Source organism: Muscardinus avellanarius, assembly GCF_963383645.1.
Source record: "Muscardinus avellanarius genome assembly, chromosome: 15".
NCBI classification, from domain to species: domain Eukaryota; kingdom Metazoa; phylum Chordata; class Mammalia; order Rodentia; family Gliridae; genus Muscardinus; species Muscardinus avellanarius.
The window spans coordinates 66,200,238-66,216,478 of record NC_137801.1 but is presented as its reverse complement, the minus strand read 5'-3'; the positions used below and the strand labels follow the sequence as shown (position 1 = coordinate 66,216,478).

General features: G+C 43.8%; 1 protein-coding gene across 14 annotated transcripts in view; it reads right to left on the bottom strand.

The window, feature by feature from the left end:
- Positions 1-16,241, bottom strand: part of DYSF (dysferlin) — a gene marked incomplete at both ends in the record, with an annotated part of 231,285 nt that overhangs the window by 125,073 nt on the left and 89,971 nt on the right. For all 14 annotated transcript variants that reach the window (XM_080711955.1, XM_080711953.1, XM_080711959.1 and 11 more), the window contains 3 exons: positions 7,099-7,181; positions 9,355-9,398; positions 9,528-9,596. In XM_080711955.1, coding sequence (XP_080568081.1) covers positions 7,099-7,181; positions 9,355-9,398; positions 9,528-9,596 — 196 coding nt within the window. The remainder of the gene's footprint in view (positions 1-7,098; positions 7,182-9,354; positions 9,399-9,527; positions 9,597-16,241) is intronic.

Sequence of the window (16,241 nt, the reverse complement as noted above, 5' to 3'; positions counted from 1 at the left end):
AGAGAAGCCACCCAAGACAAAGCCTGCATTTAGTCCTCATCATCCTTCTGCCAAAACACAAGTGTTTTGGTATGTTTTCCCTGAGCCCAAAGAACTGACTGGGACTATGGAAGTCCCAAAGCACAGATGAATGGTCCCAGTTTTGTGGCTGAGCAGCAAAGCCCAACTCCCTACCTGGGAGAAGCTGAAAGACACTGAGATCAGGCCCTTCCTCACCCCGCGAACCACAAGTCACAGCCCTGCAGACAGTCCCCAGGGCCACGAGTGTTCCCTGGAGAAGCCAAAGCCATTACCTGCCGCCGGCCCCGCCAGCTCCCTCCGCCTCTCGGCTCACCCCCAAGCCCATGGCATTTGGCTGCCTGACACCAGCCTGTGCCAGGCAGCAGGAGAAACTGAAAACTGCTGGGAAACCATCATCATCTACGTTCCAAGACAAAAAGAAACTAAGTCTAGATTTCTTAGCCATGGGGAGAAAAAAAACGGCAGAATATAAGTATAGCGTGATCCTCATATGTGTGAGATTATCAAAGCCTCCCCGTGTAGATGCCATGGGTCTCATGGGCATGTTAGCTTCTGAAAGAACTGCTGTGCCTAAGGAAAGCACTCCTTCTTTAAAAACAAAATCTTCCTTTAATACATCGGTGCACAGGGTCCAAGGAATACTTCACTGTGCCCAGGAAAACTTGTGGGTAGAAGTGCTTAAGAGGTTAGTGTTAGGTCTCGTCCTCTCTGGAAGCAAAAACAAGAACACAAAAGCAAAAACTGCTGGCAGAGCCAAACCATCTGGGGAACCAAGCGGTGGGGCGGACATAGAGAAAGAAGCAGATTTTGGTGGTGGTTGTTGCGGGGGGGAGGGTTGTTGTTGTTGTATGGATTTTTTTTTTGTTTTTTGTTTTTTGTTTTTGCAGGTCAGCCTGGTTTGGGTTCTGAGAGCAGTACTAAGTACCGAGCATCACCCAGAGGTGATAGAAGCTTCTCAACAAAGAGGAAAATGCAAGAGATCTCAAAGGAATGTTCTGAGGGCGCTTTGGGAGACGAAAAGAAGCCTGGCAGGGAGCAAGCAAGCTTCAAGTCTAGGGCGAAGCTCGGGCGCAGAAAGGGCCCCCTCTGGGAAGGGGCATCAGAGAGCCCGAGCAGTCCTAAAGGACCGCCCCAGCTTGACCAGCAGATTTAACTCTGTCACTGTCACACAGATCAAGCTATTTAACTGCATATTCCAAACACGGCTAGCTGGTTGCAAGAAAAGTCTCGTTTACTTCCAGAACAGTCTGTGAGAGAAGGTGGTCCTGCCTGTGAAAGCTCCCTGAAGAACACCAGGTTGCCTGTGGCCCGATTGCCATCTAGTGGCCACACAAACACCTTCCTCACTGGCCCATTAAAATAGCGGGGATGACACAGAAAAAAAAGGTGAAAGCCAACACTGCCCCAGAAATAAAGGGCTGGGGGAAGACTGGGGGCCATCACAGCTGTAGCCTCACGGTACTGTGGCTACAGGAAAAGAAAATGGCACTTTGGGTCTCTACCCCAGAGTCAGAGATGGCGACAGTACCAGTCAGAGAACTGGAGATCTTCCTTCTATCCCAAGAAATGTGACCATGAGGTGGCTGGAACACACTCTGCTCCAACCCATGACAAAGTGCCCCACCTCTAATCCTTCTGCCTGTACCTGCAAGACAGCCCTCTGCAGAAGCTATCTGAACAGCACTGTCAAGAGCACTGCATCCTGGGACCTTTGGTTCCCACAGTCAGGAGGCAAAGGGCTGGGACCCCCGGAGCCCCAACAGTGGCCCCTTCTGGAAGGCTGTTTTGTGAATCCCACCAGTACAAAGTATTGACGGTGAAATCAGAATATCAGAGAGCAGCTCGGTGTCGAAGGGGAGCGTGAGTCCCTGGGAGTTTGCTGTATAATCTTCTACTTTAGTGTATATTTGAAATGTTCTGTGATTGAACGTTTTTAATATATTTCAGAGAACCTGGAAGAAGGGATTGGAGAGGGTACTGACTTTAAGAGTACTGACTAGAAGCCGGGCATGGTGGCGCACGCTTGTAATCCCAGCATTTGGGAGGCTGAGACAGGAGGATCTGGTTTCGCGACCAGCCTCAGCTACTTAGCGAGGCCCTTTGAAACTCAGTGAGACCCTGTTTCAATATAAAGAATAGGGCCAAGAGTGTAGCTTGGAGGTAGAATGACCCTGGATTCCATCCCCAGTACCACAAAAAAAGAGAGAGAGTACTGACTAGGGTCTTCCAGGAATGAAACACATTCAGTTAGAACCTGTGCTTCATCTAAAGCTCGGTGGAGGTGGACAGAGACCCCGCGCCCTGTCTGTGGAAAGACACCCACACTGAATGGATCTTGCTAGAGTGAGTGGTTGGAGGGGCCGGTGACAGAGTGCCCCCAGGACGAGGAAACAGCATCCTAAGATTCAGGAGAATCTTCATCTGGGTTTTTCAGCAAATGGTATAGGGTCCTCAATAATGTACAAGAAGATGTAGCCTTTGTGGACAAAGCAAAACTTTTGGGAGTGGACAGACCGAAACAAAGAAAAAAATGGCAAGCCGGGCATCATGGGTGGTGCATGCTTGTAATCCCAGTAATTAGGAGGCTGAGACGGGAAGATTCCAGGTTTAATCAGTAATTAAATGAATTTAATTTGATTTCTGTCTAGGTCAATTTTTTCAGACTAGATGCTGCTTGTAGGAATATATCTTTTTTTTTCTTGTAGCTTAGAAAACCACAGTTATGTGATGCTTACTGGCCTCAGCAGTTTAATGAAGCTCTCTGCAACTTAGTGGGGCCCTGCTTCAAAATAAAAAATAAAATAGGCTGGAGATATAGCTCAGAGATTTAAAAAAAAATCTCTGATTTCAGTCCCCAATACCATTAAAAAGAAGAGGAAAAAACAACTATAAAAGGAGTGGCGGAGGGGAAACAAAGGCTTAGCAAGAAACTAAAAGTGAGATGGCCAATTTTAAACCACATGGGAGGCCGAAAAGGCAGGTTTGGTTCAGAAAAGAAAATCAGATTGGTGATGTTGAAAGCCAAGCATAATAATAAACAGCCCGTGTTACTTTAGGGTTTATTGTGTACCAGACACGAGAGGAACTTTATAATTTCATTGGACCCTTCCAACAACCTTAAGAGGGTGAGAGTTGCCATCGAGAGGAGATTGGACATCTCCCTAGTTACAAAGAAGCAGAGCCAACAGGATGTGAACCCAAGCTGGCTGGTGGAAAGCTCACTACCCGGACGGACGGACGGACAAACTCAGTATACAGCCGTGGTCCCCGGGCTAGGCATCACCTAGTAACAGCAGAGTCACCTTCGTTTGTGTAAGTAACTCTACAAGGCCGGGACAACAACTAAATCACCTAAAAAAGATGCTTAGCTGCACTATGCTAGTCATTAAGCATCACATAACTGTGGCTTTCTAAGCTACAAAAAAAAGATATATTCCTTCAAGCAGCATCTAATCTGGAAAAAAAATTGACCTAAAGACAGAAATCAAATTATACTGCTCTCAGAAAAAACATGGAAACAAATTCAAAATATGTAAAATATTTAACTGTAAAATATTAAAATTAAGCTCAGCATGGTGGCACATGCTTGTAATCCCAGTACTTGGGAGGTTGAGGCAGGAGGATCACAGATTCGCCACCAGCCTCAGCAACTGAGTGAGACCCTGTTTCAAAATAAAGAATAAAAAATAAGGCTGGGGGTGTGTAGCTCGGAGGAAGAATGACCCTGGGCTCAATCCTCAGTACCAAAAAAAAAAAAAAAAAATTAAACTTAAAAACAGTTAAATATAACCTTGGTGTTTACTGAAAACCTTTTAAGAATGACCTATAAGGCAGAAACAAAACTTTATTATTTAAGTAGGAATTTTTAAATAAATACAAGAAATTAGAAATTTTAAAAAGGAAACAAAATAAGTCTAAAGAGAATTAAACAGTACAAAAGTGAGAAGTCTGATAAAGTTTTTTAAAAACTAACAAAGCCAGGCTTGGTGGTACACACTTGTAATCTTAATACTTGGGAGGCTAAGACAGGAGGATCACAGGTTCGCAGCCAGCCTCAGCTACTTAGTGAGGCCCTCTGCAACTTAGTGAGACCCTGTTTCAGAATAAAAAAAAAAAAAAAAAAAAAAACAGGGCTAGGGGTTTAGCTCGGAGGTAGAATGCCCCTAGTTTCAATCCCCATTACTGCAAAAGACAAAAACAAAAAACAAACAACAACAAAAAAAAAACTAACAAGGCTAATTAAAAAAAAAACTCAAACACAATAAAAATTTAAAAAGGGAAATACCACAGGTAGAGAGAATGATTTAAATTATAAAAGGTTGCTCTGTACAGCACTGTAAATAAATTTAAAGACCTCAGTGTAATCGTTGTTTTTCTAGGAAAATACAAATTATCAAAATTGACTAGAATAAAAGCAACAGACTAAAAATAACAATGATTGCAGGAGAAATTGAAAAGTTTTTAAAGAGCTATTACTACACCCACTCAAAAAGGGCACCCAGCCCATATGGTTTTATGGGTGAATTATTTCAAACCCTCAAAAGACTATATTCTTATGTTATATAAACTATTCCAGATGTCGGAGAAGACTTTAAATCTTTCCAATTAATTTTACAGAGCCAGAATAACCTAGATACCAAAACCAAAGAAATAATAAGCAGACATACCAAATGAAGATAATAGAAAAATCAAAAAACAGGCCCAAGAGCACATTTAGGAATTTAGTAGATGACAAAGATGGCATTTCAAAATAGAGAGAAAATTTTGTTCAAAATACAGTGTCAGAAGAGGGGTCTAAGAGTGCAGCTCAGTGGTAGAGTCACTACTTAGCATGCACAAAATTCTGGATTTGATCCCTAGTACCACCAAAAAAAAAAAAAAAAAAAAGAGTACAAAATACAGTGTTGGTATCCTCAAAGATCAATTTTGGAAAGAATGTTAGATTCCTCCCTTATTCACTAATGAAAAGATTAACAGATTTGGATACATAAATTTAATTTCTGCCGGGCGTGGTGGTACACGCTTGTAATTCCCGCGCTTGGGAGGTGGAGACAGGAGGATCACGTAGGTTTGTAGCCAGCCTCACTGGCTTAAGAGACCCTGTTTCCAAATAAAATATATTTTTTTAAAAAATAGGTCTGAGAGTGTAGCCCGGAGGTAGAAGGGTTCCATCCCCAGTACCACCACCAAAAAAAATTTAAATTTCTATAGGTCAAAAACTAGTAGTTGGTAAAATGAAGCTAACAGGAGTTACCACATTTGTGATAGGGAGAAAGTCAATATCCATATGCATATAAATAAGAAAAACAATGAGAAAAAGATAGCTATACCATTGGAAGCAAGGATCACCAAGAACATAAATTTATAACAGAACAACTGTAAATACATTACATACAAATTTAAATATATTTCATTTGCTTCGTTCGATTTTATCAGCTATCAACAAAATGAAAATTAAGGCAACAATAAGTTACTATTTTTACCCAACAAATTACCAAAGTTCTTTTTTATTTTTATTTTTATTTTTTTTTTTTTGCAGTACTGGGGATCTAACTCCAAGCCAAACCCCCAGCCCTATATTTTATTCTTTAATTTGAAACAGGGTCTCCCTGAGTTTCAAAGGGCCTCACTAAGTAGCTGAGGCTGTCCACGAACCACAATCCTCCCGACTCTGCCTCCCAAATGCTGGAATTATAAGTATGCTCCACCATGCCTGGCAGTTCTTTTTAACGTTATTATTTTACCTGTGTTAATGTAAGTACAGCAAAAAAAAAGTTTATGGGAGTGACTGAACTATACACTTTTTTTTTTTTTTTTGGTGGTACTGGGGCTCCTGGAAGCCCTTCTACCTCCGGGCTACACTCCCAGACCTATTTTTACATTTTTATTTGGAAACAGGGTCTCCTAAGCCAGCGCCGTGGCTGGCTTCGAACCTGCGCGATCCTCCTGTCTCTGCCTCCCAAGCGCGGGGATTACAAGCGTGCGCCACCACGCCCGGCGAACTATACACTTTTTTAAGAGCAAACTTTGATAGAGACAAAAGCCTTAAAAAAAATCTTTCCTTTGACATAGTAATTCCATGTCTACATAGTAACCTAAAAAGAAACTCATGAATTATATTCAACTACAAAAATATTTATTTTGAAGTTAGTTGTGTATAGTGTAGAAAAAAAATTAGAAAACACCTAAATATTAAATAGTTCATGCGGATTACGGTACATTCACACAAGGAAATGTTTATCCACTTAGAATGGCATTATAGAAAAGCATTCAGTCACATGAAAAGACATCTATGTCCTATTACCAAGTGACAATAAGTCATTTATAAAAGAATTCAATATGCATGTATATATCCACGTATGCCCATACATATATACATGCATACATGCACACACACACACACACACACACACACACACACACACCAACAGGTCTTGGAGTTTTAATATTTCTTATCTGGAGTGATGGATTTATGGGTAATTTCATGGGTGAATTTTGTATGCTTCTTTCAGATTGTCTCTTTATTTTAGATTTCACAAAACAACAAAGGATAGCTTTTTTTTTTTTTTTTTTTTGGTGGTACTGGGGTTGCTGGAAGCCCTTCTACCTCCAGACTACACTCCCAGACCTATTTTTTTATATATATTTTGAAACAGGGTCTTGTAAGCCAGCACAGCTGGCTTCGAACCTGCGTGATCCTCCTGTCTCTGCCTCCCAAGCGCAGGGATTACAAGCGTGCGCCACCACGCCCGGCCAAAGGATAGCTTTTTAGTAGGCCAATAAAAGCTATTGAAAAGTAGAAACTACTAAAGCCAAACACACAACCCAACGGGTGACACGGCCACCAGTGTTATCCGTGGAAGTGAATTCACCTCTTTGTGCCATTCAGTGATGTACGCCACCATCCACGGGTGAGCCTCCTATGCAAGCAAGCCATCTCTCCCTGGCCAGAGCCCTTCTCCATGGAAACCAGGGGACAGAGTCCTGATCATCTTCCCTTCTGTGAATCTCAAATCTAGAGGTGTGTGCCAGGGGAGGGCATGCAGGGCCAGAGAACCGAACGCCGGCGGAACGTACCTTCTATTTCCCCTCCAGGAGCAGAGATTTTTGACATACTCAGGTAGGTGGTGGCCACAGTATCATTGTGAGTGAGGCGGTCCCTAGAACAGCGGGCAGAAAAGACCTGAGCGTGGGTAGAGGATGAGATACCCCAATCTCTGTTGACCCCTTCTTTCCTCTCTGTTTTCTCCTGCAAGGTGACCAAGCTCCGATTTTGATGCTTTCTTTTTGTAATTTTTTTTATTGGTGCATTGTAGTCATACATCTTACTGGGATGCAAGATGGTGGAGACGTACATGCACACATCACCCAATTAGCCCTTACCCGGTTCCCGCCCCATTCCCTCCCCCTCCCTCCTTCTCATGTTCGGCTTAGTGATTGACATGGATATGTTTGTTGAAGTACATCATGTGCATTAGAGAATTTCCCTCGATATTTGAGAGTATGAACCCAGGGGCACTCTACCTCCCAGTTATACCCCCAGCCCTTTTTTTGTTTTTGTTTTTTCAGTCTTGCTAAGTTGCAAAGGCTGGCCTGAAATCTCCGATCCTCCTGTCTCAGCCTCCCAAGTTTGGGGATTACGGGATGCACCACCATGTCTGGCTGGCTGATGGCATTTTTAAGCTGCCTGCCTCCTCAGCCCTAGAGAAGACTAGCCCTTGAAGAGGAATTAAGTTTCACATCTTCAGCCCTGTCTGAGTCGGGAGAAGAGAAAAGAATGAGAGGAAAGAGATTGTTTTTTATGGAAGTAGGAGTGGCTTTGAAGAGTTGTTTTTTTTTTTTTCTTTTTTAATGAGAAAGGAATTTTTTAAAGAATCGAAAGGAAGATTAAGTTACAGAGAAAAGGCCATATGGAGTATATCATATTTCCAGGATTCAGGTAATAACAAAAGTTTATCTGTGTGTTCTGGGAAGAAAGCGCTTTTCGGGAGAGGAACATGTAGCAGAAGAATGCTTTCTGGCCAAGAACTGGGTTTTGGGGCTTGGGGTTGCTTTTGGAAAATACAGCCAGTCTGAAAATAGACTCACAATAAAAATGCCACTTCAACCCAAACCAGAGACGCAACCACCAGATTCCGTAATGTGTTTGGATTGTACAGTATGCCGATGCCATTGACACAGCTCAGATGGCGCCAGGCCAGGCACGGCCGCGGCTTCGGGCACGCCGAGCACACGGGCACGTGCATGCACGGGCACACGCCGCCGGCACCAGGCAGCAGCTCATGCACACGCCACCGACACGCAGGGAGCTCCGTGGGGATATGCAGCGTGTCTGCCCCCAGGCGCAAACCCACGGCCTCTCCCTGGCCCCGCCACCTCCCCACTGCTCCGTCCCTCTAATCTCCCAGGCTGTGTTCTTTAGGCCTGGGGAACTGGCACACACTTTAATGGCTCTGTGGCCGGGGGGTTTTTCCCTGGTCTCTCATTATCCTCCTGGCTGGGGGTGCCCGTGGGCCAGGGACCGGAGAACATGCCAGGGAGCGGCACAGCCAAGACTTTTGGGGGCAGAGAAAGGACAGCGCTCTTGTTTGGGAAAGTCTGGCGTCCTAGAGATTGTGTGTGTGGACCCCTGCTGTCCCCCTCAAGTGTGAGAGAGATCACCTCCATGTGCAGGACCTGCAAGTCTTAAGGATGAGGGCTTGGGTTTGCGCCTGGCCCGGCTACTCCCCAGCCCTCACCTCGAATGGGTCGCTCAGTCCTTCCCAACTGACTTCCTCCTCCGGGAGGTAGGCGGGGCCGTGTCACTGAGTGGAGGGTCACATGAAACTGTGCCAGTATAGTACTTGCTGGGTACCAGGCCTGGCACACAGTAGGTGCTCAGTAGGTACTAATTACTATGATTTTTTGAAGATGCCCAGGGCCTCTTGTCCTTGCCTGCTCCACACCCACAGTGGCGGCCCCTGTTCAGGCACTTGGCCTACCTCCCCAGTCCGGGGAAGGGTCCATTCCATCCCACTGGGGTGTCGCAGCCCAGCTCCCAGAGGCTGCTCTTCCAGGGATCATGGGGTTCATGACCTCTCCTCGCTGTCCCCATGGGCCTATTGAACCCACCCTCCTGGGGGGCTCTGGCCTGCGCCACCTCCTCCAGGAAGCCTCCCAGCCCTGCCAGCTGTGCCCTCCTTACCAGTAAGCAGGTAGAACCTCCCTCCACCCTGGCCGCCCTCAGAGCAACCACCTCACCTGAAACATCCTCTCACTACACACAATCCCAGCCCGACTAAACCTAAACATTCAAGGCGAACCCTCTAAACACACGCCGAGACCGGAACTCACCAGTCCATGATGCGGACCCTCATCTTTTCACACATGGAAGGAAACTGAGGGAGGAAAAAGAGGCATGTCGAGAGTATTCCTTTGGAGAAAATCGCCATCCCCTTCCTCCAAGACAAAGACTGGGGTGCAGGCAGGATGCCGGGAGCCCCGGAGCCTCCCGGGGTGGGGCTCACCATGGCCGGCAGTGTGACGTTCTGGTTCCACTGAGGGTTGGCGGTCTTCTCCAGGATCTTGCTGCAGAGCTGGGAGACACAGAGGGCAAGGGTCAAGCTCCACAGGGACTCCGGGCTCCCTCTGAGACCGCCACACCAGCCAGCAGCTGTTCTCTGGCTGCCATTAGCACTGAGCCTAAGACTCTGAGGCCCTGGAGCCTGAGGCAGTTGGCTCAGACACAGGGAATCTTTGCAGAGATAAAGTTCAGTAGAAGATGAGACCCGGAGCTAGAGGGAAGGTGTTGGGTGGGGTGAGATGTCTGAGCGCCCTGAACTCATTCCTTTGGCTGGAAATTCTCCTCCTCTGCCTCCTATGATAGCCATACCCCTAAATGTGGGGTCCTTGAATCCAGACTGGCCTTCCCAGAGGACCCCTTGCCCGTGGCACCCCCCCTTGCCCATCAGCCCTGATCACCTGCCACTTTGAGAACAGAGGCAGGTGCATGGCCCTGTCCCCCCGACTCTGATCTTTTGGGGCTCATAGTCTTCCAAAGACCAGATTTGTCACAAAAAAGAAACCTAGCAGGAATGGAAATAGATCCAAGCCAGAGTCCGTGGGGAGCACCAGGCCCCATAGCCAGTCCCAGAGCATCCTGTAGCCACACCCGGGGACAGCAGGTAAAGACACAGTTTCAGAGACATAGATCCTCCGGGACTTGCATGCTCTGCACACAAAAAGAATGAGCATCTCTTTTCAGAGCGAGTCCTACAGCCCAACACTGTGCCAGGCACAGCATTCGTGCGCACTATCTCATTTAATGAGCATCTGAGTTACATCAGGGACTTCAGGTTCTAGGCATGAGGGCTTCGTCTCCATCCCCAAAGCCAACCCCTGCCCCGCCTTCCCCATGGGGCTGGGGACAAGGATGGGTGCCAGAACTGGAGCCTTCTGCTAGAAAGAGTAAGGAGCAGAGAAAGGTCAGCCATGGAACGGTGGGCAAACAGGACAGAGGGTTAACAAGAAAGACAGAGACATCATGGGTAATGAAGCACATAAAAGATGCTCGAACTCACTCTTAATAAAAGAACCACAAATAAAACTAATGAGATACCATTTCCACCCACCAGACTCATAAAGAGCTCTGTAGTCGGACAAGCCACTGGTGGCAAGGCTACAGAAAAACTCACTCTCAGATTTTATTGGCAGAAAAATGAAATAACTTGACCCCTCTTGGGTAGTTACTACCTACCAAAATTATTATATTCTCTTTCACCTGTCAGTCCTACTGAAGTGCTTGCACATGGGCGAGGTGACCCACAGGCGAGGTAATTCACCACAGCTTGGCTTGGACTAGCAGGAATTTGGAACAACCCAGGTGTTCACCAGTAGAAAACAGGTTAAATAAATTATGGGCCAGGCAGACAATGGAGTACTATGCAGCTCTTTAAAAGAATGAAGAGCACTCTATGCAAGATACAAAACAATCTCCAAGCCATATTATTAAGTAGAAAAAGCAATGTACAAAGAAGTGAGTATAATGTGTAACTATATTAAAGGAGTAAAACAGTTCCGGGAAGATGGCGACGGAGAAAAGCGGGGCTTACGAGCCCCGCTAACAACCAATCTCTATTACCACAAAATCAGTGCCTTTCATAGCCAGAAAACACCATCAGCAGAGAAACAAAAAATGTAATTACAAGGGACAGAGAAAAAGAGGGCTGGAAAAACAAGACACCAGAAAGAAACCAGACTGTAGTGCTGCGGCTGGAGCCGTGGCGCGGAGTGGCACGGGCGCCATCTTCCCTTGCAGCACCAGGCCCCAGAGAGGAGGAGGACTCAGAACAGAGCTCTGAGCCACAGAGGAGATATGCCAGCCTCAAGCCCAAGGACGCGGCAGCTGTGCCATACTGCCAGTGGCAGCGGCGAACTCACTGGACGGCACCAGACCAACGCACTCAACAGCCCACCAGGCTCCAGAGAGGAGCAGCGGACGGCAAGCCGAGGTGAGCAACTGCGGAACAGCCGGGCAGAATTCGGCAGATTTTTTGGCACAGGGAGCATCTACAGCTCCCAGGGGCTGGGCTCAGGACACCCTGCAGGGACTCAGAGTGGAGCTCAAAACCAGAGAAGAAATACGCCAGCCTCACGACCGAGGGCGTGGCAGCGGCGCCATATTGCCACCAGTGGCAGCAGCAGCAAATTCACCGAGTCCACGACAGCTCCATCTGCGCATTCAACAGTGAGCCAAATTGTGGCCCCTAGAGGAGAAATCCCAGTACTGTATTCCCAGGGACTTGACCCAGTGGGGGAGTGGTGGTGGCAGAGATATCACACCATAGGAGAACACCCAACCTGGCACCCCCCATAGTCTAAAGCAGCCTCGATTGACTCCCTGGGTCTGAGACTCTGTGATACAACCCAGTAAAGGAGTAGTGGGGTCTGAGATACCACAGACTCGAGATCCACAGCACCTTAAGTGAAGTCGTAGTGACCCAAGGGAAGAACCCAGAGAAGGCACAAACTTCCGAAATCATGGGAAAGAGGAATAACAATGGAGCAATGAATGCCCACAACCCCACAACATCAGAACCCAATAAAACAGAAATTCAGAGATTTCTAGAAGATCAAATCAGGAAAATAACTGTAGAAATAATAGAGGTGTTTCGAAAAGAATTCAGAGAGAGCCAAAAAGAGATAAAGGATGCAATTAATGAAGTAAAGGCCTCAATTCAAAGCACAAACAACCGATTAGACCACATGGAGAATAGAATCTCACTTCTAGAAGATGATCACTCCAAAAATGAATGCATAGTTTCTAATTTAGAAAAAAAACCTGACAGCAGGAATCTGACATAGAAGAAATATGGGCCCATTTTAAGAGAGCTAACCTAAGAATAATTGGAATAGAGGAGGGAAAAGAAAGTGAAACCAAAGGGATCAACAATCTCTTCAAAGAAGTAATAGCAGAAAATTTTCCAAACATAGAGCAAGAGGTTGATACACAGGTCCAGGAAACTTATAGAACTCCCTTTAGACAGGATCAGAGAAGAGGATCCCCATGCCACATAATTGTTGAAATGACCAATGTGGAAGCCAAGCAGAGAATCTTAAAGGCAACAAAAACAAAGGGCCAAGTGACATTCAGAGGCAAACCAATTAGAATCACTCCAGACTTCCCAAACCAAGTCATGAGAGCCAGAAGGGCTTGGAGTAACATATTCTAAACTCTGAAAGAAAACAACTTCCAGCCAAAAATGTCCTACCCAGCAAAACTTTCTATCAAATTAGATGGAGAAATAAGAAGCTTCCATGACAAACAGAAACTGAAGGAATTTATGTCTTCAAAACCAGCACTAGAGAAAATACTCAAAGAGATTAACTACAAAGAAGAAATAGGTAACACACACCAGAACCAGAGAAACAAGATTTTCCATCCAACAGACAACTAAGATTGTTTATCTGTGGAGATTCATTATTTATGTTAGTCTTTTACCTATCTCTAAATTGTATTGTTTGCCTTTATTGTTGTTAATTTTTAGGATTTCTATTTGAAATATTAATATACCTTCAGGTATAGCATTTGGAAATATTTTATCCCATTCTATTAGTAACTGTTAACTCTGTTTACATTGTCTTTGGATATACAATATTTTTTTTATTTTTTAGGGAGTTTGTATACTCTTCTGTTGCCTGTGCCATTGAAATCATATCCAAGAAATCACTGCCAATTTCAATGTTCTGAGGTTTTATGACCCTGATTTTCTTCTAAAAGTTTATAGTCTTAAGATTTATATTTAGGTCTTTTATCTATTTTGAGTTAATACTTGTATATGGGATTAGGTAAGGGTCCAATTTTATTCTTTTCCATGTAATTATTATTTTTCAACAATATTTAGTTAAAAGATTATTATTTCCACCACCAAATGTTCGTGGAAACCTTGTCAAAAATAACTTGACAATATAGGGAATAATTTAGCTCTAGGCTTTTATTTAACTCCAATGGTTTATATATCTGCCTTTAGAACAGTACTACACTGTTTCAATTATTGTAGCTTTATATGGTTTGAAATCAGAAAATATATGTCTTCTAGCTTTTTTCTTTTTCAAGATCGTTTTGGGTATCTAGAACCCATATTCCATATTAGGATAGATTTTTTTCTGAAAACTAAATATATAAATATATGATAGTTTCACCTAAAAAAATAGAAAAAAAATATTCTCTGGTAAGAAAGAAAGCAAAAAGAAATATTGAAATGTTATCTTTAAGTCATCAAAAGCTTGGTATCAGACAAATGAAACTGTTCTGTGAGATTATCATTGTTAATTTTGGATAAATTGCTATAATACTAGATGTTAACCACTAAGCCAAGCATGGGAAGGAGGGATGGGGAGAGAATGGGGTGGGGATCAGGTGGGGGCTGACTGGGTGATGTGTGCATGTATGTCTACAAAAGTTTGTATCCCACTATGATGTAAGAATACAGTGCACCAATAAAAAATTTAAAAAAAAGAAAAAAAAATAACTTGACAATATATGGAAGAATTTATCTCTAGGCTTTTATTTAACTCCAATGGTTTATATATCTGCCTTTATAACAGTACTACACTGTTTCAAGTATTGTAGCTTTATATGGTTTGAAATCAGAAAATATACATCTTCTAGCTTTGTTCTTTTTTGAGATCGTTTTGGGTATCTAGAGTCCATATTCCATATTAGGATAGATTTTTTTCTGAAAAATAAATAAATAAATGTATGATAGTTTCACCTAAAAAAAAAGAAAAAAAATATTCTCTGGTAAGAAAGAAAGCAAAAAGAAATATTAAAATGTTATCTTTAAGTCATCAAATGATTGGTATCAGACAGATAAAACTGTTATGTGAGATTATCATTGTTAATTTTGGATAAATTGCTATAATACTAGATGTCAACCACTAAGCCAAGCATGGGAAGGAGGGATGGGGAGGGAACAGGGTGGGGATCGGGTAGGGGCTAACTGGGTGATGTGTGCATGTATGTCTACAAAAGTTTTTTTTTTAATCCCATTATGATGTATAAATACAGTGCACCAATAAAAAACAAATTAAAAATAAATAAATAAATAAAGGAGTAAAACATAAAAATCCATGGTCATGCATAAAGGAAACTAGAATAGCCAGGCATGGTGGTGCATGCTTGTAATCCCAGTACTTGGGAAGCTGATACAGGAGGATCACAGGTTCAAGACCAGCCTCAGCAACTGAGGCCCTCTGCAACTTAATGAGACCCTGTTTCAAGGTAAAAAATAAAAATAAAAAATAGGAATAGGATGTAGCTTGGAAATAGAATGCCTCTGGGTTCAATCCCAAGTACCACAAAAAAAAAAAAAAAACCAGGAAACTAGAATGACGTAAAAGAAACTAACTGCAGTGTTTTCCTTTGCAGAAGATGAAATGAGTGGAAAATTGTCGGATGTGTACAAACTGAGAGGGAACCGATAGATAGATAGATAGATAGATAGATAGATAGATAGATGAGAGATAAGGTATGTGTATATAATAGACCAGTGTATTACTTAACTCAAAAATTGGATAATTTTTAAGTGAAATAAAAGAATGGACTCTAAGCACAGTTGAGAGGCACCCCTCGCTGTGCTTCTTGCATGGGGGGTCTGGGGCCCCCTCCACAGCAAGCCACCGGCCTGGCTGCCCTTAGAGATCTCCGAGAAGAACCGCTGGGATGTGGCCCTTGGAGCCTGAACAGTGGCTGGCCCGTCTGCCACAGCCCTGGCCGGCACACCCCTGCCCCTGAGGGCCCGCCCCACATCCGCATGCACTCAGCCTGGACAGCATCCTCCTCCTGATCGCTCCCTTTCTCTCTCTCTCTATCTCTATCTCTATCTCTCTCTCTCTCTCGATAGAGTGTCATTAGTACAGCCTTTCTGGAGAGCTACTTGGCCATCTGAATCAAATACTTAAAAATAACATGGACTGGGGGGGGGGGCGGTGGCTCAGTAGTAGAGCACTTGCTTAGCATCTGCAAGGCCCTGGGTTCAATCCCCAGAACCACGAAAGAAAGAAAGAAAGAAAGAAAGAAAGAAAGAAAGAAAGAAAGAAAGAAAGAAAGAAAGAAAGAAAGAGAAAGGAAGAAAGGAAGAAAGAAAGAAGAGAGGGAGGGAGAAAGAAAGGGAGGGAAAGAGAGTGAGAAAAAAATAAAGAAAGAAGGAAGGAAGGAAGGAAGGAAGGAAGGAAGGAAGGAAGGAAGGAAGGAAAGAAGGCAGGCAGGCAGGCAAGCATGCCCTTTAACCTAATGATGCCAGTTCTAAAAACTTCCCTGTGGAGAAAAGTCAAGTGTGGACAAGATTCCTGTCTAGTGATATTTGTCACAGAGTCGCTTATAAATGAAAAAGATTAAAAAGTATACACACACACACACACACACACACACACATACACACACATATATATATATATACATATATGTGAAATAGGTTACATTTTTATGGTATGTACCTAATAGAATAATATTCATTCATCACAAATTTCAAAACTATTTAATATCCTGAGGAAATATCAAACGATAAAAACAACTTACCAAACTGCATGCATACAATTGATTCTCATTACTTATATCAATTACCTATGAAATCACTACCAACACTGAATTAGTGAATACTAAATCATTACCTCTAAGAGAAAAGTAGGGCTCAATTACTGCCAGCTTTAGTCTTTCATATTCAACTACTGTATACAACCTT